Source organism: Dromaius novaehollandiae, chromosome 3 (genome assembly GCF_036370855.1).
Source record: "Dromaius novaehollandiae isolate bDroNov1 chromosome 3, bDroNov1.hap1, whole genome shotgun sequence".
NCBI classification, from domain to species: Eukaryota; Metazoa; Chordata; class Aves; order Casuariiformes; family Dromaiidae; genus Dromaius; species Dromaius novaehollandiae.
In genome coordinates this window covers 119,187,336-119,210,111 of record NC_088100.1, presented here as the reverse complement: position 1 = coordinate 119,210,111, position 22,776 = coordinate 119,187,336, and the positions used below count along the sequence as shown (strand labels likewise).

The following is a 22,776-nucleotide window of genomic DNA, read 5'->3' as shown; positions in this document are numbered from 1 at the left end:
GTCAATGGAAAAGACAGTTCATCTAACGAGCAAGAATACACTGCATTATCTATGTTGACATTCTCTGCAATAAAGCAACTGGGACATTGAAATGGCCAAATGAACCCCCAAAACAGTATGTAGAAGTCAAATATATCTTTCTGCGTAACAGCACAAAAATCAAAGAATGCACCGAGTGTGTGCAGGTTTCTTCCCCCCCCTCTGAAAGGAACAGAGACTGGAAAATAGAAAATTGCATTACTTTACAGAGCATTCAAAAATTGTCAGGGCAGTAACTTGTGCAATAATCGGGAATAGTTTTTCTGACCCAGAAAGAATATACGTAGTAAGCCATCAGAAACAGTTATTGTAATGAGACAAAACACAACAAGCATTAGTGATATCAGTATTGCTTTTGGCCATAACACTTTCTTGGTGTAAGTTTCCCTCTCATTTCCTGAGCACCCTAAATATTAGTAGAGGCAGTACAAAGCATGATAGGAAGCAAAAATATACAGCAGTATTATCTGAGATGGAGAACATAAAAACACCTTACACAAACGTCCTGGGATCAACATCATCTCAATGTCCCAGGTATCAACTACTCTCAAAAGCACACCTTGAGAAACTAAAATCACCTAGACTCAGCATCAAGATCCTATTATAGCCTCACCAAAGGCAGACTTTTTAGTAGCCTGGGAGAGAGCAATGAATTATATCCATTTGCTGAGGAGGAGCTCCTTCCCTTTTAGCAAGGAAGGTCAGGTCCCTAAATATCAGTGATGCTGTTAATTGAAATCTCCTGCCTTGATACAAGTGATAGGAGATCTGTTCCTGAGCCTGTTGGCACACAGATTATGGCACACTTGCCAGCTGCTAGTCATGTATCCATAATCGTTATTAAAAAAATGTTCCGAAGCATCCTGTAACATTTTTTTCTGCTCTAACAGAAGAAGGCTTCTTACTTCACACAAGTCTCTCCTCTACTGATAGCCAGTGCACCTCCAGAAAATGTGGCATCACTGGATGCTGTTTTGCCACCACACTCATGACCACAAGTGTCCAAGTCTGATATAAAAAAAATAGTGATTCTTATTCTGCTGCAACTGTTCTGCTGGATATTTGTTTGTTTTGGGAGACAGGAGAAGGAAAGGCTTTCCAAACAAAAATAATTTCCCAAGTCCATTCATGGTACCATCTTTTGCGTGTTGTGTAATACAAAAGCAGGAACAAGCATCTGGGAGAAAGTAATAGGGCTGTGTAAGCAGATACACAGTTATAGCTCCTAGGAATATTGAAATAACTTTGAGGAAAAATTGCTAATAACTAGTAAATAATATCTAAATTTAGAACGAGTTAATAAAACAGTTCAAAACTGGTATTAGACAGCTACAGGTCCTAATGCCCAGGTTTTCTATTCAAAGTATTATATACATACCTGCTTCAATCTGTCATAATCTAGACCTTCTGACTGTACTCCGTTGGCACTGGGTTGCCCCGTTGGTGTAGATTTTGGTCTGCGGTACAAAAACAAATCAATGAATTACTGGTCACTTGTTATTACAGTATACACAGACTTCTCCAAACTTGCTAATATTCATCAAAACTGTATTAAAGAATCAGAATGATAATAAAAAATTTGAAAAAAATCAGTCAGACCCAAAATACCACACAGAATGGAAACCAACAACCAAGAACATTTTCCACACACTGAAAATATTAATTACCATGAGTTATTAGTTCAAAACAGGAACTATTCAAGTAGCAGACATATTTCACTCAGTGGTTTCTAATATTTTTCATAAAGTTCACAGAAAACTAAACTCCTCTGAATGTCAAATATATTCCCTCTTAAACTACTTGTTCATTTTAAAAGAGGTTCTCTCAAAGAAGCACTCCCTCTGACTAATGACTACAATACACTCATCCTGCAACTAAAAAGAATGCTGAAGAATCATCCTGGGAGATTTTCAAAATTTGACAGAACAAGATTAAGTAACATTCTTTAATTCCTGCCTTGAGCAGGAGGTTGGAATAGACCGCCTCCCCACCTCCGGTCCCTTCCAATGCAAATTATTGCATGAATTGTTTCCTAAAGCTACTGAAAGCATAAATATTGTAACAATAGCAAGATATATATTTTATATATATATATGTATATACATATAACACTTGAGTGGAAGTTCTAATGTTTTGGACTACATGGTGTCCAATGTTTTGGTTATGCAATACTCTAAGACACCTAAGATGTGCTTACAAACAGATTGTCCTGTATTTCTTAAAAACTTCCCAGAATAAGCAGGTTTTCAACCTTCTCCTTTCCCTTTTCTGACCTTTGCCATTTATTTAATGCAGAACTCTGTCTCATATACTTACTACACTTCCACAGGGCCTTACATATGCACAGCTACAAGCACAGAGAGAAGCTGAACACTAAGAAGGCAGCAAAAATGGTTCTCTAAAGCAGGGAAGGATGGGTGGTGTGGCGCAAAGAGTAAAAGGGGATAGTAAGTTATATGAAAAATATTTTGGAGGATGAAACTCTTGATAGCGTCCATGCCAGTTATGTGGCACCTATGTTAGTTACACATCTAACTTACAAAACTCCATGCACATTTGAGTCTTGAAGATAATTGCCAGGTAACAACATACCTCTTACGGCAAGCTCTGCAGGCCCTGAAATAAAGTTGGTTCACAGAGGCCTTCAAATACATAGTATCATTTCAAAGGGCTCTAAGAGGAGGCTGACACTCATAAGGATTTGTCTGATTGCCTGGTTCTAAATCTTTACACTTATCCACCATCGTTCAAATATCCACAGTGTTCTTAATTACTTTTCCTATCTTGCCTAACATTCTCTCTCGATGTTTCAACAAAACATTAAAACAACAAAAAATTGTTTATAAAATTGCCAATGGTTAATTTCAAGCTGAATTCCTCTTACATAAGAATTTCTAAGTGAGAAACGAAATTTTGGCCAAGCTTTTTGTTCAGTGATGCCACATGCACAAACAAAGAAGTAGGACCCAGTTTATTCTACTGCTACCCTACCCTTCCGTAAGGTTAACATACCACAATAATTCTGACATAGGGGAAAATGCATTTTTTCTAGATTTTTTGTTTTTAAACCTTAAAGTGTGCAGTTTTACTTATTAAGATGGGATGCGACCAGGAACAGGGAAAAGGTAAACCAGCAGCAAAGGCACAACTCTGCAGTTTAGGTTCTCTGGAATATGTATCATAAAGCTGTCTTTATTCTGAAAAAAGACGAACATATGAGGGACATGTGTAGGTCTATCACTTGAATTTTTCCATTTATTTAAATATTTTCAATTTAGCAAACACAAGCTGTGTTTTCACTCACAAGAATAATGATCCCTCCCTTAAAAAAAATAAAACCCCCACTATCTTCAGATTTAATCCATCTTTCCTTACAAGACAGCAGTTCATCCATGAAAAAATTAAGATTTGTCTGATTACACTATTTGTTCAGGACTAGCTGAATGAGCCTCATACTTGATTGTCCTGAAGGGTTTATAAATTGACAGAACTATTTATTTGCTAACTGAGGGGGAAAAATACCTGAAATGTGACTCTCAGCAGGAAAGCAGATGCACATTAAACTGTCTTTTTGATACTACAAAAACTTCCTTAGGTTTGGACTCTCAGGCAGATACTTCTACCTATTTCTCAGTGTGAAAAATGTTAAGAAACAGAATGGGACACAGGTGTTGCATATTTTCTTTTCCACCCAACCTGTGCAGGCCATGTTCGTCTCACTTGAAAGCCTGGCAGCATTCTAGCACACGTTTATAGCTACTGAGTGATCTGGTGACAAAACATTTTAAATTGGTACGCCTGAATCCATTCCTCTTTTTTAAAAGGCCAGAACTCCAGCGTAGGTGGTAGAAGCCATTCTTTTTAATATTTCACAATTACTTCTGGGCACAGACAAGTTAATTCTGTCAAGTCTAGTGGCAGAAATTTAGGAAAAACTGCCAGCAGTTAAACACGCAACACAGTCAGCCGACAGGAATGTCCAATTGTGCCTTTGCTGCTGGACTTTGCATCAAAGCAAACAGGTGCAGGAACGTCCTGCATTCCAGCAGCTCTGTTATTCGCTTGCGATCGGAAGGACTGTACTGCTACAGCCATTTAGACAATCTAAATACAGGTTCTGAAAGTGACATTACAAACATTATTTGACCTGAAACACACTGAAATGAAATATATGATCCATTGATTTTAAGACAGAACATAAAATATTGAATAACTTCATAGTGGAAGCAGCTGGAAAATAGAGTTCCCTTTGTAACCCACAGAAGAATTATAGTATGAGCTAATGCTATGAAGACGAACCACAATTTGGGACCCTCTATAAAAACCTTTAGATACTGATCTACTAAATTCTAGTACTAAGTTCCTTATGAAAGAAATCTTTGCTCAAAAATGTACCAAGCTGTGATCTTCAGCAATTACTGCTTCATCAAATATCTGATATTAAAATTGCTATTTGCAGTTCAAAGTATAAACACTGACGACTTTCCAAGCAAAGCAGCAAGAGTTTTTCCAGTCTCCATATAGAGTTTCATTCTGATCACTTCCATTAGCTATCACTTTGGTGCCATATGCTATGGCATTATGGCATTTACCCAATGTGACTGAAAAAAGGGATCGATCTCCCAAACGTGATTCCTGACAAGTTATAAGAGGAACCAGCTATATGCTGTAATGGAAGAAGTATATACTTAAATGTCTTAATAAAAGAACTTACACTTTAAAGAACTGATCCCTACAAATAGGTTACTTCTTGTTTCTTTTGTTTCAGATCTTTAAAATAAGAAGATAGCACTGCCAATCATATGCTAAATTCTCCACCAGTATAATTATCTGTCAAAGTTCAACAGGAAAGCTTCTTTATAAACTCTACCACTTGGTCTTAAGAATGTATTCAATTTTTTCTTTCAGAAATGTCTTGCAAGAAATGCCTCTTTCAGCCAAATCCAAAAGACCATAATCTGCAGCCTGGGCAATGTCTTATCTCAGTCAAATCTAGCTTTCTCCCCTCCTAAATTGTCCTTTTTCCCTTTTTCAGTTTGCTCAGAAAAAAGATTAAAGGTGACTGCAGTTGTCATTAAAGAGATCAGCTATCTAAAAACAGCCAGTAAAACAACCCAGCCATTAGGTCCCGAGATGGCTACAGAGCTCTCCCATGTGGTTTTTCATAGCATTGCCTACTAGGACAGTGAGGCAACGTTGATACTCCCATACACAGCTTAAATCAAACATGCAGTATAAAGATCTTATTCGTGCCCACATGCAAAATACACCACCCAAGATAAGTAGCTAACAGGGAAACTTTTTATACAAAAGAATAAGTAGTCACCACAGTGAGTGCTTTGATGAAAAACAAAGCTGGAATTTGAAAGCCCTTTCAAAACCTGAAGGCTTTGAATGTCAGTATTTTATGACTACTGCTACAGAGTGAAACTGAAACCTGCAGCTTAAAATACAGTGTTAATCCTAAATTTGCAAATTTGTCCAACAACAACAACAACTTACAAATTTGTCCAACATTTGCATGTTTAAGTCGGGCAAAAATCTAGTTGTTATCTTGTGGCAAAAGTGAAAACTCAGCTGGACAGATAATTGCTATTCCTGTCTGTCTAAATTTACACCTTTGAAGGACTGCTTCTCAAGACACTGTAGATGGTTCAGTAAATCTTGCCAGATCCAAGTGGAGTTTGTGCCTTTGCAGGTGGTGATTATCAAAAATCAAGTATTTAGTATCAATTCAAAGCTGGTTCTTAAACTATCTCAGCTTGCCAGTGGAACCATATGCTCTTAACCATTCCAAAAACAGGCTCAACTAGACAAATAAAATGTTAAGAGGAACCTGATCATCTGCATGTGGTGATTACTAATCCATGTAGAAAAAGTCCAACCCTGAACTGGTAAAAATGGTTATTACAAAGTCTCAAATTCCAACAGGATGATACCTGTTCAATGAATCATAGAACCTGTTTTCAGAAACAATCAGATTTTTCCATGGAGATTCCCGTCTATGAAGGGGAGGAAACACTACCTTAACAAGCTACAACAGAGCTTAATTATATTCAATTTTAGAACCTTAAATATATAGTTTCACTAATGTTCCGAGAATTCTATTGTGAACGTATCAGGAAACACTAAAAGCAAGGAGCTCAAGTATTTTAAAGTCTATGCTGTAAGAGAAAGATCTTTTAAATAGGACTGTAGTTATTTTAAAATATTTTTTGAACATTCATTCTGAACAACATATCCTTTATTGTGTCCTTGTTTGGAAGCTCTAAAGAGAGTTTTGCTTACTTGCCTACGTGCTTTTTTAAAGCATGCTTTGTTTAATTCCCGTAAGTGACTCATATCCTCTCTGCACAGGTCAGGCAGGTTCTCTAGGCTTAGCAGATGAAAGATCTCCCTTGACTGATGAACAACGAGCAAATCTCAATGTCTGTACTTTTTAGAAAACCTTTTTTAAACACACCTCAGTAACCTCTGAATTTAACCAGCTGAAAGAGTATCAGTGAAATATGTTTAAGAGGAATTACGGGTGCAGAGACAGGCAGAACCAAGACTTAAGGACAACCTAGACTCCACAAAGGAATCTGACAGTGAAAGCTGCCCATTATGTATCCCTTCACTTTTCCTTCAATTGCTTCTACACAGGAGATCTATATCCAAAGGGCCAGTTCAGTGAATATAAAATCTGAAGCTGACTTTAGGATTCCCTGTATAAATTATTTCTGTGACAAGTTTCTCTTCAATACCACGTATACCTTGACCTGCTTGAAAATAAGAGACCTCTGTTAAAGCTTATAAGATTTACTTGGAGGAGGAGACAGAGAAGGAGGGGAAGGGGATAAGAGGGGAAAAAAGGAGAAAAAAAGAAATCAAGTCAAAACTAGTAAAGCAGTATTTTCCTAAAAACTTTGCGACACTGACAATATGACAGAGAGGATATGACCACCAATGTCACTAGGTTTTTGATAGAGAGAAGGGAGGAAAAAAAAAAAAAAAAGAAAAAAAGCAGTCAGAATCCAAGCTAGAGAAATTTTAAGCTATTGACCTGGTTATTTTTGAAAGTAAGACAAGGATATCAATAGGCTGATGGTGTTCTGTGCTACATTTTAAGAGTGAAAGACCTCAACAACAAGCTCAACCACAAGTAATGCCACTTGCAGAATGGTTATTTTCTTCTCTAATCAAACCTCACATAGCTGTTTCCAAAATGCCAGAATTTTAATGAAAATTCAACTACTTCAAACAGAAATATTCTCAAATTTAAATGATTTTTTTTTGTCTTTAAAGAAATTCAGATAACTTTTTCAGATTATCACAGGTCAGAATCCCTTAAACTCTGTACACAGAATATACAGGAATTCTAAAATGAACTACAAGCCTTGTCCTTAATATAAATGGTAATTTAATATATCTCAAAATGAAAAAAATTGATAAAGCAGCCATTCCACTCCTTTGTATTATTTAATGAAATTCTGGCTGGCAAGGTACACATCCTTCACTGCACTAACCAATCTTTGCTGTAGTATTTCTACACTTCTTTAGGATGGACTTCTTTGGATTAGTTGGAATTCTGGTCACACAATCAGGTTTCACCAAGATGGCTTAAATATCTACGTATACAATTGGCATAGTAATACACAGGAAAAGAGACTTCTAAATTTAAAGAAATACACATTGAGAGAATTAAATACTGCTGTAGCCAAAAATACACAACAATTATTTAAGTTATACACCAACAGTCGTTAATGAATCTTTTCGCTTTGCACTTTTAGTATCAAAATTTCATTTATTAGTCCTCTTCAAAAACAAAAAAAATCATTCTTAATAAAATCTGCCAAAACAGTTTTACAACAGCACTTTAAAACCATAAAGTTAAAATTTTGCTTTTACAACTGTTTAGATAATTTTGCTATTTTAGGCCAGTATCATTAGCAGTGTAGGCAACAGCAGCAAACATTTGGAAAAGAGCTAATAGTACCAAAGGGAGTACCTGGAGATAACAGGTGACTTGCTTCCATTCACTGTATTTGTTCTTTCCCAAGGCTTTCTCGTTAGTTCTGTCAAACATAACAAAAGGATTAAAAGCTGTCCTTTTCTATTCATTGTATAATTATGTGAGGAAACTTCAAGTACCTGGGAACTTAAGTCAGCTATTTTTTCCACTACCTTGCATTAGGCTCTTTCACAGTAGACCACCTCTTGTAGTATTCATCTTATTTTTAGTCATGCTATCATTTATGTTGTGATAGCATCTGAAAGTCTCAGGTTTTCATAAGTGCCATTCAGATCTTAAACTAGGCGGGAAAAGGTCTGCCTGTACTTTATGTATTTTATTCCTTCAGTTGTGAACTACAGAATTCTGAAACTATAACCAGAAAGTCAACTTCAAGTAGTAGGGGGTATGTTTTTAAGCAGCTAAAAAATTATGTAAAAATAATTTGATGTCAATTTCCATGAAGCAGCAGTAGGGATGACATGACTTCACGCAACTAAAATATTTTTCAGCAACAAAACACTTATTTTCCAAAGTCCTGTCCCAAAAAGGATGCTTCTAAAGCTGCCATATATCACTTCCCCTTTCAAAACAATACAGACTGAGGACTAAAGATAAATAGCACTTGGATCCAAAAGAGATTCTAGTTTACTTACTACAGCGTGATACTAGACAAAATTTTACCATACGCCTCTTCTCCTGCTTAGTTAGCTTATAATCTGAAGGTTAAGCACTGTAGAAGGCAACTTTGGGGCCTAGTTTATACAGATAAGTTTAATTTGTATTCAAGTTTTAAAATAAATCCAAACCTACCTTTATACAACGCTCATGCCCCACTTTCCATTGTGGAACATGTTTTCAGTTCTGCTTAGAATCTCCTCCAAGCAGCTCTAACTCCGAATCTTAAGTTTACTACAGGAATCTAAGGTCATGTGTGAAAGCTAGCTTTACTGTGCACCTTTGTCTGTCAGCTAACGGCAGACATAAATCATTGCCAAAATTGGGCAAACAATTCAGCTAAGGACTGTTCATTTTGTGTTCTTGCATGGTGAATGAATTTTTTTTCCTCTTGTGATCTCACCTAGCCCTTCCTGATGACATACCTATTGCCACAAAGGTTTCATTCCTTATGGATCAGATTTTCATGCCTTACAACCTGCACAAGTTAAAACATTCTTTTTATACTGCAAATTGTTGTTGTTACTCACTTTTCCTCCAAGGACTTACTTTATTTATGACTGATCCTGTTTGCCTCTATTTCTATTTTTCGGTTTTGTTCTCTTTTTATTGCCCAACTCTAAGCTGGGTAAGCTGAGAGGCAGAAATGGCCTTTCAGAACCTCACAGTAACCAGGAAGTTCTCTGACATGCCGCAAGATACTGGGATGAACCTGTGAATTCCAGAAGTTTATTACCGTGGCCTATGACCCAACCAATTTCATGTTGTCAGTGCTAGTAACAGGTCTCAGGCTTTATTACAATAATTAGCTACACCAGGCTTCAGAACTTTTCCAGCCTTGGAGGTTTTTTAGCATGATATTAGCTGTATCTGCAAAATTATTTAAGAAATTATTGCTATCGCTGCAACTTACTCAAGGATCCCATCACTATTACCCAGCTGAAACAGCAAAATCATGCAAGAGTTAGGTGTCTGTTGCCTATCCTATGGTTTTGGGCTTCCTTTGATTATAGTATTTCCCAGCATATTTTAACTTATATTCTACTTAACTTTATACAATTGCATATTTCTTTCCCTAAAAGGAATATACATTATACAGAGAAGGACTATTAAGTCTTAAGTAATCATGGTGCAACTCTCCCTGTAAGCCAACAGGGCAGGAAAAGAGTGCAGCCCCTTAACAGAGTTAAAATACATAAAAATAAGCCTAAGCAGACTCTAAGAAGGAAGAAATGTCCCCCCATCAACATCATACTCCTTCTGGCAAAGAACTTGGAACACTGATGACTCACCATAATAGCACATAGGAAGGGTAAGTGCAACGCCAAAGTAGAGGTACACGCTAGCAAGTTTTGCATAAAACAATTTTAATGATATTACTAATGAGAATTAGCCTTAATTACACAAATTGGACTAAGCATAGTACACTGTAACTGAACAAAAAGTAGCTGTTCAATATTTTAGCAGCCTGATTGAAATAAAACAATTAGGCAAATAAGGAAATTTACTGTTTATAAGGTGTGTTCTTTTCGTTGCCAAAATTGTGCTCATAACACTGGAAGTGCTGTCATGACTGATCCACCATCCAGACTGCTCAACATACTTTTGACACAACCAACCACCAGAAGCCTAACCACAGAAATAATCCTATGCAACAGTCTCTGAAAAAACAGTGTAGTTTGCAGCTAATCACTTCTCATTCCAAGACAGAGAATTCAAAAGAGAATGCCACTCTACGAATATATAAAACAGGGCTGAGAAAGGATGCATCTTCATTTCAGTGTTTTTATACATCAGATTCACTGTCTGAATCCTAACAATTCCACTCTTCCTCACTCAAGAAGCACTGGTCAAAATGGACTGGTCACGACTTACCAAGTCTCTAGAAAGTCAAATGGAAAGAACACTTTTCTTCTTTATATGTATTACCTCTTATTAAATTCCTACTTTGACAGCAACCTGGCTAGGTTTTTCCATTCCTGGCCTGTCATCACCTCAGACAACTGGTTCCTCCAAAAGGTAACTTGTAACACCATCAAGTTTGCCACTATGACATTTTCTTCCCTTCATCCATCCCCAACTCCGCTGCTCAACCCCTTTTCCAAAGGCTCCTCTCCAAAGAGAAATCTATGTTGGTAGCATGACAAGGGAATGGGGGCAGACAGATGATAATGTCCTCACATTCAGGTTTATGATAGCAACAATATATCTATCATTCTAATAGGCAGATTCGTTTCTCTCTAAAAATTCAGGATTCTTACATCTGAGTATCTCATTGAAAGTTTCTGCATTTCACATGTGTCTGGTATTATTATTCTCTTCACAGTGACAGTTTCTTGTAGATCCCTAATATAATAGCACGGTGCTTCAGAAAAAGACCACCTGCTTATCATACATGCTGTATTACATTGCTGCAAGGATTCTTCACATTTCAGCACAGGCCAGGTGAAAATATGTCAAATATTCCTCTTAAACATCTTAAGACATGCTCCAGTGATGCTGCAGAGCATTACTATAGCATTTTACATCAACAAGAAACAAACTATAAGCTCTCCTCTGTTAGGAGACAGTCAATCGCTGGGTGAACTTGACATCAGAAAAAGTTCAAAGAGGCTTCTTATCATGACGACCAATTAAAGGAACCATTTCACTTTGATTGTTCCTGATTTCCCATTTTTGGCCTACATTATCAGGACAAGTATTCCAAAAGGAGTCATTTCCTCAAGGTGATCATCTCTGTGGTTATGAAACTAAGCAAACTCAGAAAACAATGCAAACCGTTTTCCATCTTTTTAAAGCCATTCATTGCCTTGCAGTCTAATTTCTTTACACTACCTACTGTTTCTCAATGGTAGCAGTTTTTCCATTATTTCCATCAAGACACATTTAGTTCCTACCTTTCCTTTTCATTCAGCAGCCTGTGGACTGCAGATTACATGGCACATCCTCAACCTCATACAAAAATATGCATATAGGGTGAGGTAGCCCAGGAAGCTAAGGCTGTCAGGAAGGCACTACTAAAGATGAGGAAAAAAGTCTCTCACTCCAGTCCTCGTAATACAAACATTTACTGTATGAAAATACACACTGACAATACATCTTCACCAGCTACAGAGTTGGCGATATGTAAGCTTTCCTTATCAACTGCAAAGGAATGTCTGTTACAGTCATGTATCAGCAGAAGAACTATGCTTGAAGAATTTCTGCTCCATATACTTAAAAATGGGAACAGATGCTTGTATTTGAGCAAACTTTACTGAATGCCTTGTATTTTACTTTACTGATAGCCTTGTATGCCAGCCCTGAAGGAAAGCAAACTACTGTCCCAACTCTTGTCCTGTAATGACTGAAAGACAACTTGCTTTCACATTCCCTGCCAATCACTTTCTGTGCATTAGCACCACAGGTTCAACACAGGAGGCCCCTATACTATTACTATACCAATACTATACTAGTATTCTAGTGGGAGTTCTTCTATCTGCTTTCTTCTGAGACACTTCTGAGCCAAGGACCATTTGAAAGCAAAAAGTCAGGTTGTAATAATGAGATAAGAGCCAAATTCCAAAATTCAGCACAGCTGACAGATTCATCATCAGATTTCAGCATTAATACAAAGGGATTTACAGAGTCACACAGTTCACAAATCTATGCTACTTACCAGGTGTGCTTGTTGAAGAAACCTTAGAAGTTGAGGACTCTGATTCTTCCTGATTAAAAGGGAGGAAGGGAGAATAGGGGAGACAGAGAGAAAAAAAAAGAACACAATAACATATCATTTGCACCATTAGAATCATTTGCATGAGCTACTATTGAATAATTTGAAACAGATAATATGTCGACTCACAGTTTTATCTTCTTTCTGCTCTGGTTCTGTTGATCCCTTTTCAGCAATTCTTCTCCTATAAGCAGAGAAAAAAGTTACCAAGATCATGTCCTTAAGATGGAAACCTGTTGTTCAGTGTAATTAAAGATATACTCAGTTCAATATCTAGATAATAGAAAATTAGTATAAAAAAGTGTTAGCATAAGAAAAAAATTAGTGTTAAAATACACTTCCAAGGACAAAGCCCCCAGTGCATCCTCCACTGCTGCACAAAGCCTTGTACAAAAGTACTCAATTATACTTCAGTGAAAATGGCTATTGACAAAACATTATCAACTTCCCAAAGCAACAATATGAGCACGCAGATGTTTAGCTCATCTTTAGCCACCTGCAAACAGATGCCAAAAACCATACCTCTATTACAACCATGCTGGTTGTAACCAGAAACAGCCACTTACCTCCTGGCCAGCAGGGCACTCATTTCTTCCATTAATCCACTGCCTCCCAAGGGAAGCGGCCCATTTCCACGGCCACCGTCTGTTTTAGATGAAGCAGAGCTTCCTCCTCCACTTGAACTGGAGGAGTCTTCACCCTTTGTAATATACACAACAGTATACATGCAAATAAATTTATAACTGACTCAATCAAAGAAACTAAGTTCACATACTAGGAAAAAAAACAAACTGTGTAAGAATGTGGTGGGCTAGTAGTACATATAGTATAATGCTTTAATAATGAATTAAGTCTATGCAAAATGTCTTTTATACTGCTATTTATCTTAAATAAAAAACTACAACCAGTTCAGGGGCACAGAATTTATAGATATGAATCAAAAAGGAAAAAAACAGTTGCATTTACCCGTGACACCTTCCTAAGTTTGGCTCCAGCAAGTGCAGCAGCTAGTCCAGTTAAAGGGCGATTTTCTTCAGACATAAATCCCACTGAAAATCCAGAAGCAGGGAGGGGTGGGGCAGGAGGTGGAAGAGGAACGGGAGGAACTTGGCTAGGAAGTGGAGGAGGTGGTGGTGGCGGCGGCGGCCCTGAGGGTGGAAGTGGAGGTGGTGGTGGCGGGCCAGGAGGAGGTGGGACTGCTACTGAAGACTGAGCTGGGCCAGGGGGCAGTGGGGGTGGGGGAGGAGGTGCAGGTGGTCCTTGGACAACACCTAATGTCAAAGAGAAAAAACAGACTATATTAATGATTTAGAATAGAAACATCTCATTATTTCCATTTAAATACTGGCTCATTTCTTCACTGTATGAGAAGTTTACTAGTATTAACTTTTGCCTTTGTATAGGCAAGAACACACTGCAGTTTTCAGCAGGGGAGAACATTCTTACTAAAAGCATTACACCACATGCTATGAAAGACCAGACAATTGCAGAGATATTTGAATACAATAACCCTCCCGTCAGGTTCTGCGCTGCAACCAAGACAAATGTTACGCAGAGAAACAGGGAAGGCTTTTAGAAAGAGTCATGTAAAGTACGAGTATCACAGTGCACAGGAAAAAACTATTAGTCAAAACTTTGCTGAACAAAAGAGACTTCTTGTAAAACAAGCATTTAAAACAACAGCCAAACATCTGAATCCTTGAAATGTTTGAGTTCCAACACCAATTTCTAAGCTTGTATTAAAAAAAAAAAAAAAATCTGGAAACATTTCAGGAATCGATTTTAATAATCAAATACAAACATTAATTAGTGAGTTAGAAAACTGACATATTTAAACTAATGGGGACAAGCTCTTCCAGCCTTTGATTTATGATTCCTTTAAGTTCACGTTAACATGCAATATAAAGGATTTTTTGAAAAAAGAGTATTCCGATTATTGCAGCTTAGAAGTGTTTCTATGATAGCAACAGTTTAAGAAATCACGACTAAAAAACATTCCCACATATCCTTCCCCCACCCACCTGCGAGTACAGAACAGCCTTAAGCTTCTAAAAGTGGTGAGAAACCACCTTAAGCTATCTCTAAAGATCTGGACTTCACATAAAAGTCTTCCTGGTTTTCTACTACGCTAATGCCACTGTGTAGACTCTCTTGTGGTCACTCAGCATCCATGTGCATACTCCTATTCCATAATAGAAATGAGGTCCCTCACCCTACTTCCCCTCAGAGCAGCTCACACCTCAATGCACCGTAAGAGTGTATACACAAGATCTCCTCTGCATGGCTTGTGCACTGGGATTCATATTCTGCCTTATCCGCTGCTAACCCTTTGCAAGCCCATACCCTTAGCAGAGCTAGTTCACGCTTATGCACAAAGAGCTAAATCTATTAAATCAATATAAAACAGATGATTCAGATTAGCAAAGATATTTACATACATGTAAAATACATTTATATAATATTGGTAGACTGTCCATTAGGATTGGCATCTGTTTAACCAAACTTTTTTCTAAAATATTCTTAATTTAACTGGTAGAATACCACAGGAAGACCCGGTCTTAAATGTGTGTGCATATATCCATACATTGAAATATAAGCACTAGGCAGAAAGGAATGCTGTAGTAGTGACATACTGCTTTCTAAGCTTCTAAACTACATTCATGAGTATCAAAGTCATTCAGGTTATTCCTCACTAAGGTCATTCACACGTCCAAAGCTGCATATATGTTCTTCCACTTCTGCTGCCATCAGGAAACCATTGATGCTGCCTACTAACACAATGTTCCAAATAAATTAACAGTGCAAGATTTATCGAGCACATATTTGACAAGACCTGTTCTTGACAATTGAAAACTTAATAAACTAGAATTTTACTTATGATGGATCACCATGAAAACCAACTCTTCTCCGGGGAGCTTTAAGTTTCCCTTACCATAGTTTCCAAACTGTATTTCATTGTGGTATTAAGATCACTGCAACTTTTGAAGCATTTTATTAATTCTTCAGGGGCAGTTAAGGAGTTTGATACAAATTGGTTTTGACTGCATTCCTGATTAGTGAATTAGTAGCAATAACAGAAAGCCTTACCCTGCTGGGTCGTAGGTTCAATCGGCTGAGAGGCTGCCTGCAAGACTGGCTCAGAAGCAGAGGAGTCTCCCAGCACAGAGTTTAGAGAGTTCTCAACAGAGGCAGGGGTAGCTGCAGAGGGAGAAGGGAGAACACTAGGCTTGGATGAGGGAGTCGAGGCATTAGGGGAGTTTGGAGAAGGAGAAGCTTGAGGTCCAGAGAGTGAAAGAGGCGGAAAGGAAGGCAGTGGGGGAGGAGGGGGTGGCGGAGGCAGAGTTGGACCTGAGGTAGAAGGCGAAGGAGCTGGATGAGTCACGCTTTCAGGAAGCCCATTTGGAGCAGTAGGAGACGTGGGCATTTGGGGCACTGGATTCGAAGCCGACACTGGGAGGACAGGTCTTGGACCAGTAGCTTTGCCTGGTGGGCTGCTTATCATTACTGGAGGAGATGGGGGAAGGGGTGCAAAACTGGGCGCAGACCAGGCAACAGGCTTTGTATTTGGGGGCAAAGTCGCTGGGGCGTTCACAGGAGAAGGGGGCCGAGAACTTTTGTTCAGCTGACGAGGAACTGTAGCATAATGGGGAAGAACAGGGTGGAAAGCTGAGCCTAAAGATGTAGCAAAACGTGATGCAGAGTGCCTTAGAGGCGGTGTAGGGGGAGTGGAAGTCGGTGGTGCAGAAGTCACTACAGCATACTCCGGTGTGGCCTCTGCCATTGGTGCTGAGACTGCTTTTGCATATGATGGAGGAGGTGCTGAAGGAGGCTGGCAACTGGAGTACTCAGGAAGTGGAGTGCTATACGGGGAGTTGTCGAAAGATGGAGCTGGACAGAAGATGGAAAGCAGCAGCAAAGGCAGGATAAAAAAAGGAGAAAGAGAAAAAGGGAGCTAATGAAGCAACAAAACCAGCATTCAAACAAAATGTATAAATGTAGACTACAGTTAGTACCAGAGGATTAGGCACAAGTGAAAATACTGTTAGGAAAGTTTTTCATATTATCAACAGCTGCTTTTAATTTCACCAACTATTTTTGTGCCAACATTTGAATTTACAAGTGTGTTCTGGAATAAGTTTTTTTTTTTTTCAAATCTCATCTATGAGATTGATTAGATATAGGGTTGATTAATCATCAGTCCTTTATCAGCTTTTATCTTCTTGTTTGGTTGCAAATTGCAAGCAAGTGTAGTGATCTTAACATTTGTTTCAGTTCTACTAATAAAAATCATAACACAGGCAGCAAGTAAATATCAACTTTCTCTTCCCCAGAAAAAACTCCACCACAAACTGGAAAGTATGTGGAATAAAACCATCAACAAAATCCTTCTCTCTAAAGTGACTGATCTTACATAGCATACCTCAACTTCTACCACAAGCTGACTTCTTTTGTGAATTGAGTTCTTGGCTAAAGAACAAACAAGAAGTGCTTGACTAACGTTTCATTATATTATGAAAGTGAGAAAGCTCTTGATTATCTTTGGAACACCTTATATACAAATACATTTAATACATTTTACTGAAACGTGACTACAAACATCAATTAAGCAAGACTTGATACAAAAGGCATTCCTCTTGCTATGAATTTGCCTTATGTAGCTATATACTCTTTACATTTAAAGGCTCTCAAACTGAATTCTTTTTCTTTTCCAAGCTACATAAACAGAATGCATCTTGTGTAATAGAGAAAACAACGAGAAGGTATTTAGAAATTTTAAATCACCACATTTCAACCAATATTGGAGGTGCCCAATAAGCTCCACGATCTTCATGCAAGCAGAAGATACAGCAGCACAGTAAGCAAATAATTTTAAATATTTTCTTTCACAGTTAAGGGAAAATTATGACAGAAAAGTCAAAGATCTTAGACTTCTTGCCATAAAAGAGGAAGTAATTCCAGCAAACAGAAGACTCAAATTCTGATTGTTATTGCACAAGTATACTCACTGCCCATGCTTTTTCTATCCCACCCCATCACCCAAACACATAAACCAGGATCTGGTACTCAAATACACTCAGTTTTGAAATTCTTACCAGCATTTGAAATCCTTCTCTCTCTTTCCCATTCCAATTGTTCCCTTTCCAACTGTTCTTGCCGCTCTCTTTCTTGCCTATCCCTTTCAAGTCGTTCAAGTCTCTCTCGATCCTGCCTCTCCTTTTCTTGTCTCTCCCTTTCCAGGCGTTCTTGCCGTTCCCTTTCTTGCCGTTCTCGCTCCAGCTGCTCCTGTTCTAGGCGCTCTCTTTCAAGTCTTTCCCTTTCTAGTCTCTCTCTCTCCAGCCTCTCCCGTTCCATTCGTTCGCGATCCAGCCTCTCCCGTTCCAGCTCCTTCTGCCTTTGTTGCTCTTGTAACTGTCTACAATCACGAAAACAAGGGAAAGATTAAGCTGCAAAGTGAGAACCAAAAATATATCAAATAACTGTTAGGGGAAGGAAAAAAAGAAAGAAAGAAAGAAAGAAAGAAAAGAAACTGATCAAAAATCTTTGCACCAGTGAGAAGAAAAGCACAGCATTTGCACCTACATAAAATTCTTATTTCTACATGTTACTTTTCGGAGTGGGATAATAGGTGTATTATGTTTACAGTAAAAAGAATCATATATCCAGTTTCCTCTTAACTAATTTAACATTCTGAGAGACAGCTTTCAAGAGGTAAGAATAGAAAGCTGCTGATGATAATTCACTAACTGATGTAATCTTCTGTGGGATATGGAATTATATTTGCTCTTTGCATGGTATTTTATACTTGAAGTAGTGAATACAAGAACAGTGAATTAGCATTATCACAAATGGTCATAAAAAAAAAATTTTGTATTCCAGATAAACTGGGTAGCTATTCTTTATCCAAATTTTTCTGAAACATCCAAATGTATACTTACAGCTACGTAAAACTAGCCTGGAAATGAATGGAACTTCAGCTAGTTCACTCCTATTCATGTTCAACAAATACTGGCAGAAATAAAAACACCAGTTTTAATGCGCTGTTACTGTTAAAGTCTATTCTCTTTCAGAGCAACGTTTTACCTTAAGAAACACTGAAAAATGCAGAATAAGACTTGATAATTGCTGCAAGCAATTACCTCCCAGTTACGTTCATCAAAAGGACTTTTCCCTGCTGAAATTGTTACCCAACACCCTCAGAAGCTGCAGAATAATTCTGCTACTGTATCAGGTCTTCCCTCAGCTTCTGCTCTCACACACATCATTTAGCAAAGTTAGAGTGGAAGTCCCTAAAATATCAGGGCTGCAATGTAACTTGTTACGTACTTTATTTTTAGCCTCTAAATTCCATCAAAAAGTCCTTTAACTTAAAAATACCTATTTGGAACCAGTAGAGGATTTTTTTTTAAGCTAAAATGTAAGATGTATTTTCTAAATCTAACTGCTTGTTTGAGGATGACAAGTCCCTCAAATATTTATGAGCATGTTCCTGAGACCTGCTCTTCTCCTTTTCAGAGAGCTATAAAGACACAGAATGATCACACTTATTACACAGAAGAAGCCCACTTTAAAAAATGTACCCCAGTGTTCATATCCTTATCCTTGATCTGAAGGGAGAAAGCACTTTAGTTGACAACTAGTACCAAACTGTATTGGCTGTCTACTAAGATACAAATAAAAGTCAATGAGATAGAAATACCAGATATCCAATTTCATCTAGACACAACCTGAATAAAAAAAGTTCTCATCATTAAATAAATACTGAGTGGTCCTGTATGTAATGGCAGCATTTAACATTTTATTTTATTTTTGTAACCTACTTCTCATTTTCCATTTCTTCAGCACATAAAGGAATGAATACAGATTTTTTTTTTGAATGTACAAAAAACCTTTGAACAAATTGAGCACTTGACTGATGATACAAATGCTCTACCAAGAGAGGGCAGCAAAATACCTTGCAAACATTTCCTGTCTACATTACATGAAGTTCTCATATAGTAAAATATATGGGACAAAAAATACCACCCTTGACAGTAACTTAACAACTTAAAATTATTCTCATTATATCTCTCTGAATCCTCCCCTCTTTATTAAGACAATACCATTATTCAGTAAAACAAATAAAAAGCTTGTTCTTTGTGCTCATCTTTTTAACAAAGCAGTAAGAAAAGAAACCTACATTTTTGCAGTAGCTTTAACAATTTTTATAAACCTTTCAGACAAAAACAGAAGTGGCACAGGTCAAAAGAGCATTGGAATCGCATTGCTTCAATACAACACAATGAGCAAGGATGAGTTTAGTAAACTAAAAAAGAACTACAGCTCAAAAGCGCAGCAGTTGTAGTTAAAAAGATTAAGAACTCACTTTGACTATGCAAAAAACAGGATAAAAATGTTTTTACTAAAGCTCCATATTTATCATTTGATAACATAAATTAAAAACTTTCTTTGTCAGGACAATGTACATATCAATTTAAGTATTTTCTGAAATGTAAAGACTTTGATTACTTCTAAAACACTTCATGAGCACCATAAAACAAAGCATAAAAATTCTTCAGCCTTAGTAAGCATATTTGTCTAATTTTGTCTCAGTAAAGATTATTAGCTGGTACAAGCTAAACATTACAGCTGATGTGCCTATAAGTATAAACTTGTGTGGACAAGGCAAGTTTAGAACATGTCTGGAAAAAGCTGGAAGCCTGGAAAACTCTGAGTTTCAGGAAAAGTTCTTGTATTCTGTGCTAAAGTTTATAAAAAATAATAGTTTGCATACCATCTAAACTGTATTTAAGTTTATAGGTCCTGGGATGCAGCCAAAAGCACAGTTTAAAGAAAAATTCTTTCCTGCCTTTAAGACAAGACAAAATGAATGGTCTATACTTTAACAGTAAGCACAGTACCATATCACTTACTAAAATATTACAATGAATAACTATTTGATAGTTACTGGATAACTGAACTATTAGCAATGAGTAGACCAGATGACAGAAATCACTATTAGATTTCATAACTGAAACTGTCAAGTATATAACTCTGATTGTGCTTCCAATTGCAAAATAGAGCTGGTTCTTACTACCTGACAAATTATCAAATACTGTTATTCCAACTACCCTCTTGACTAGAAAGGTATTCTATCCTCTGTTTCTAGAAAGAATCTTTGGAAAGGTTATTTTTACTGCAGTAATGGTCAAATCTGACCAGCTATTTCACTATTAAATACAATACTTAACCTATTAATAAATTAGCTACCAGGACACATCTTTAGATGAAGTTAAAGTAGTACTACAAATGTCCCAGAACGCTATCCTGCAGTGAAATACTAATCACACTGAGGCAAAGTGATTCTAAATAAAGTGCGAATTATTAGAAACTAAGTGATAATTTACACTGTATAGTTGAGGCTGTGCTATAAAACTGAACAGCATGTCAGTCATACGCAATGCACGTAATTACACCTTGGTTTAGATTCAAAGAATTAGCTCGTGAATTTCAAAATAGCTACCAGCTTTATCACGCGTCCCACTCAGGAAACTTGTTTGGATCCTAATTAGCTTCATAACAAAAGTATCTTTGGAGAATTCAATTTTAGATGTATTTTAGTTTAAATTTTATTTATTTATTTATTAAGTATTCTAACAGCTTTTTAAATTTATTTAAAGTACTCCCTTTTTTCTTGCCCCTGTACTTCTGTCCAGCTAAGGGGGTATGAGGCTGTATGGTCAGAGGATGATCAGAGAAGCATATTTATAACACTAATTTGCAACTTCGACCCCACCAGCATTAATGCTACAGTTTTTTGGGAAAATAAGAATCAGGAGTGTAACTACATTCTTGAAATATCACAGGGGGGAGGGGAAAAAAAAAAAAAAAAGCAACAAGCAGAGTAAGTTCACACTGTTGCATCACTGCTGAAAAATACATATTCTGCACGGTGCAAATGTTTAGAATATTTCCTAAATGAAAACTGCAAAAGAGAATTGCCATTAATTTACCCAGGTACATACACCACCTTCTTGGTTTGTGCTGAATCATATCAGCAAGCACAAATTAAATAAGTAGTGCTATTATCTCAGCTTTTATTTTATATAAAATGAGCCAATACCTCATGCACATACACTTAGACCACTTTCTATCATTCCTTTAGTAAGTAGCATTGCTACATTTAACATATCATCATACATGGCAACTAGGCAGCTGTTCCAAATAAATATTATCCAATATCTTGAGCTCTGAATTTTTGACAAAAACAGGTTGTTTTGGCTTCTGCTCCTAGAGGTGAATAACTGATCGGGATCATCTGGGCCTGCTCTATCAGAGAGCCAACTTTTCCGGGAGCACTCCTCACGTTTAAGTCAATGTCTTGGCTGTCCGCCAGAGGAGTTACTGAGCGCATCTCCCTTTGTGGAAACACTCTTTCCACCAGAGGAAGTATGCCTGAGCGGTAAGTGATTCTCCTCCTGTCAAAAAACAGAGCTGCTGCTGCAAGGGCACCAAGAGGAAAAAAAAGCACCTACAGTTAACAAATCTGCTGTTGAAACTATTTGTGAAAGCAAATAGCTGTCCGTTCTGCCAGGTCACCCGGTTTCCTCACACAACTGTTTTCTGTACATTCACATCAATCTTCAAGATTCCAGCACTGGCTTGTTCTGCTCTTGGGCATGAGATTGAGCTATTAAAATTTTTCCTAAAAAAGATCATAAACTGTGCTGAGAAGACCATATATCAACCTGAATAACAGAATTCAGCCGTGAACCTGAAGGGTTTCTTATCGTGAAGCCAGGGACATTAAAAGCAGAGGTATTTCCAAGAACAGTGCAGACAAAAGTAGTATCTTTGTATTACACCCAAATTCAACAGGCACTGAGCTGGCAGACATTCAAAGGTGAATAGAAACTTTCTGTTTTGACGTATTTAATTTTAACGCTCACTGTAGAAAACAAGGATCCAAGACGAAGTCTGCAGAAAGCAAAATACCTTGAGGAGCAGACCTGATTAAAGTAACTGTTAGCCTGAGAGAACAGGTCAACTGCATACAGATAATACATTTGACAGCTGTTAGTGATAGTTTATGAGCACAACAATAATTTCATATTCCAATTTTCCTTGTCTGAATAACTCTTGGTATCAAAGCTGGCCATTAAATTGCTCAGGAAGATGAACGGGAATACTATCTCTGTTTGGGCTGCTTAAAGCTACAATAAAAAAAAGGAAAACAAATAAAAATTATTAATAAGATTAATGTATTGAAAGAGGGACCCCCAAAACATAGCTTGATGCATTTAAAAAGTTGTTGAATTAAAAATTATGAAATAAGTTCTGTTGAGGGGGGTTTTCCAGGTCTACGCCCCAGACT

The 22,776-nt window shown here is 37.4% G+C and overlaps 1 protein-coding gene across 7 annotated transcripts in view; it reads right to left on the bottom strand.

Moving 5' to 3' along the window:
• The window catches only part of ENAH (ENAH actin regulator), a 138,468-nt gene that overhangs the window by 5,335 nt on the left and 110,357 nt on the right, over positions 1–22,776 (bottom strand). For 2 of the 7 annotated variants that reach the window (XM_064509949.1, XM_026094604.2), the window contains exons 5-13: positions 17,519–17,838; positions 15,513–16,313; positions 13,392–13,696; positions 12,992–13,125; positions 12,555–12,609; positions 12,369–12,417; positions 8,030–8,096; positions 5,979–6,041; positions 1,418–1,496 (exon numbers count right to left, since the gene is read on the bottom strand). In XM_064509949.1, coding sequence (XP_064366019.1) covers positions 1,418–1,496; positions 5,979–6,041; positions 8,030–8,096; positions 12,369–12,417; positions 12,555–12,609; positions 12,992–13,125; positions 13,392–13,696; positions 15,513–16,313; positions 17,519–17,838 — 1,873 coding nt within the window. The remainder of the gene's footprint in view (positions 1–1,417; positions 1,497–5,978; positions 6,042–8,029; positions 8,097–12,368; positions 12,418–12,554; positions 12,610–12,991; positions 13,126–13,391; positions 13,697–15,512; positions 16,314–17,518; positions 17,839–22,776) is intronic. The other 5 variants (XM_064509951.1, XM_064509950.1, XM_064509952.1 and 2 more) reach the window with 5 other exon arrangements.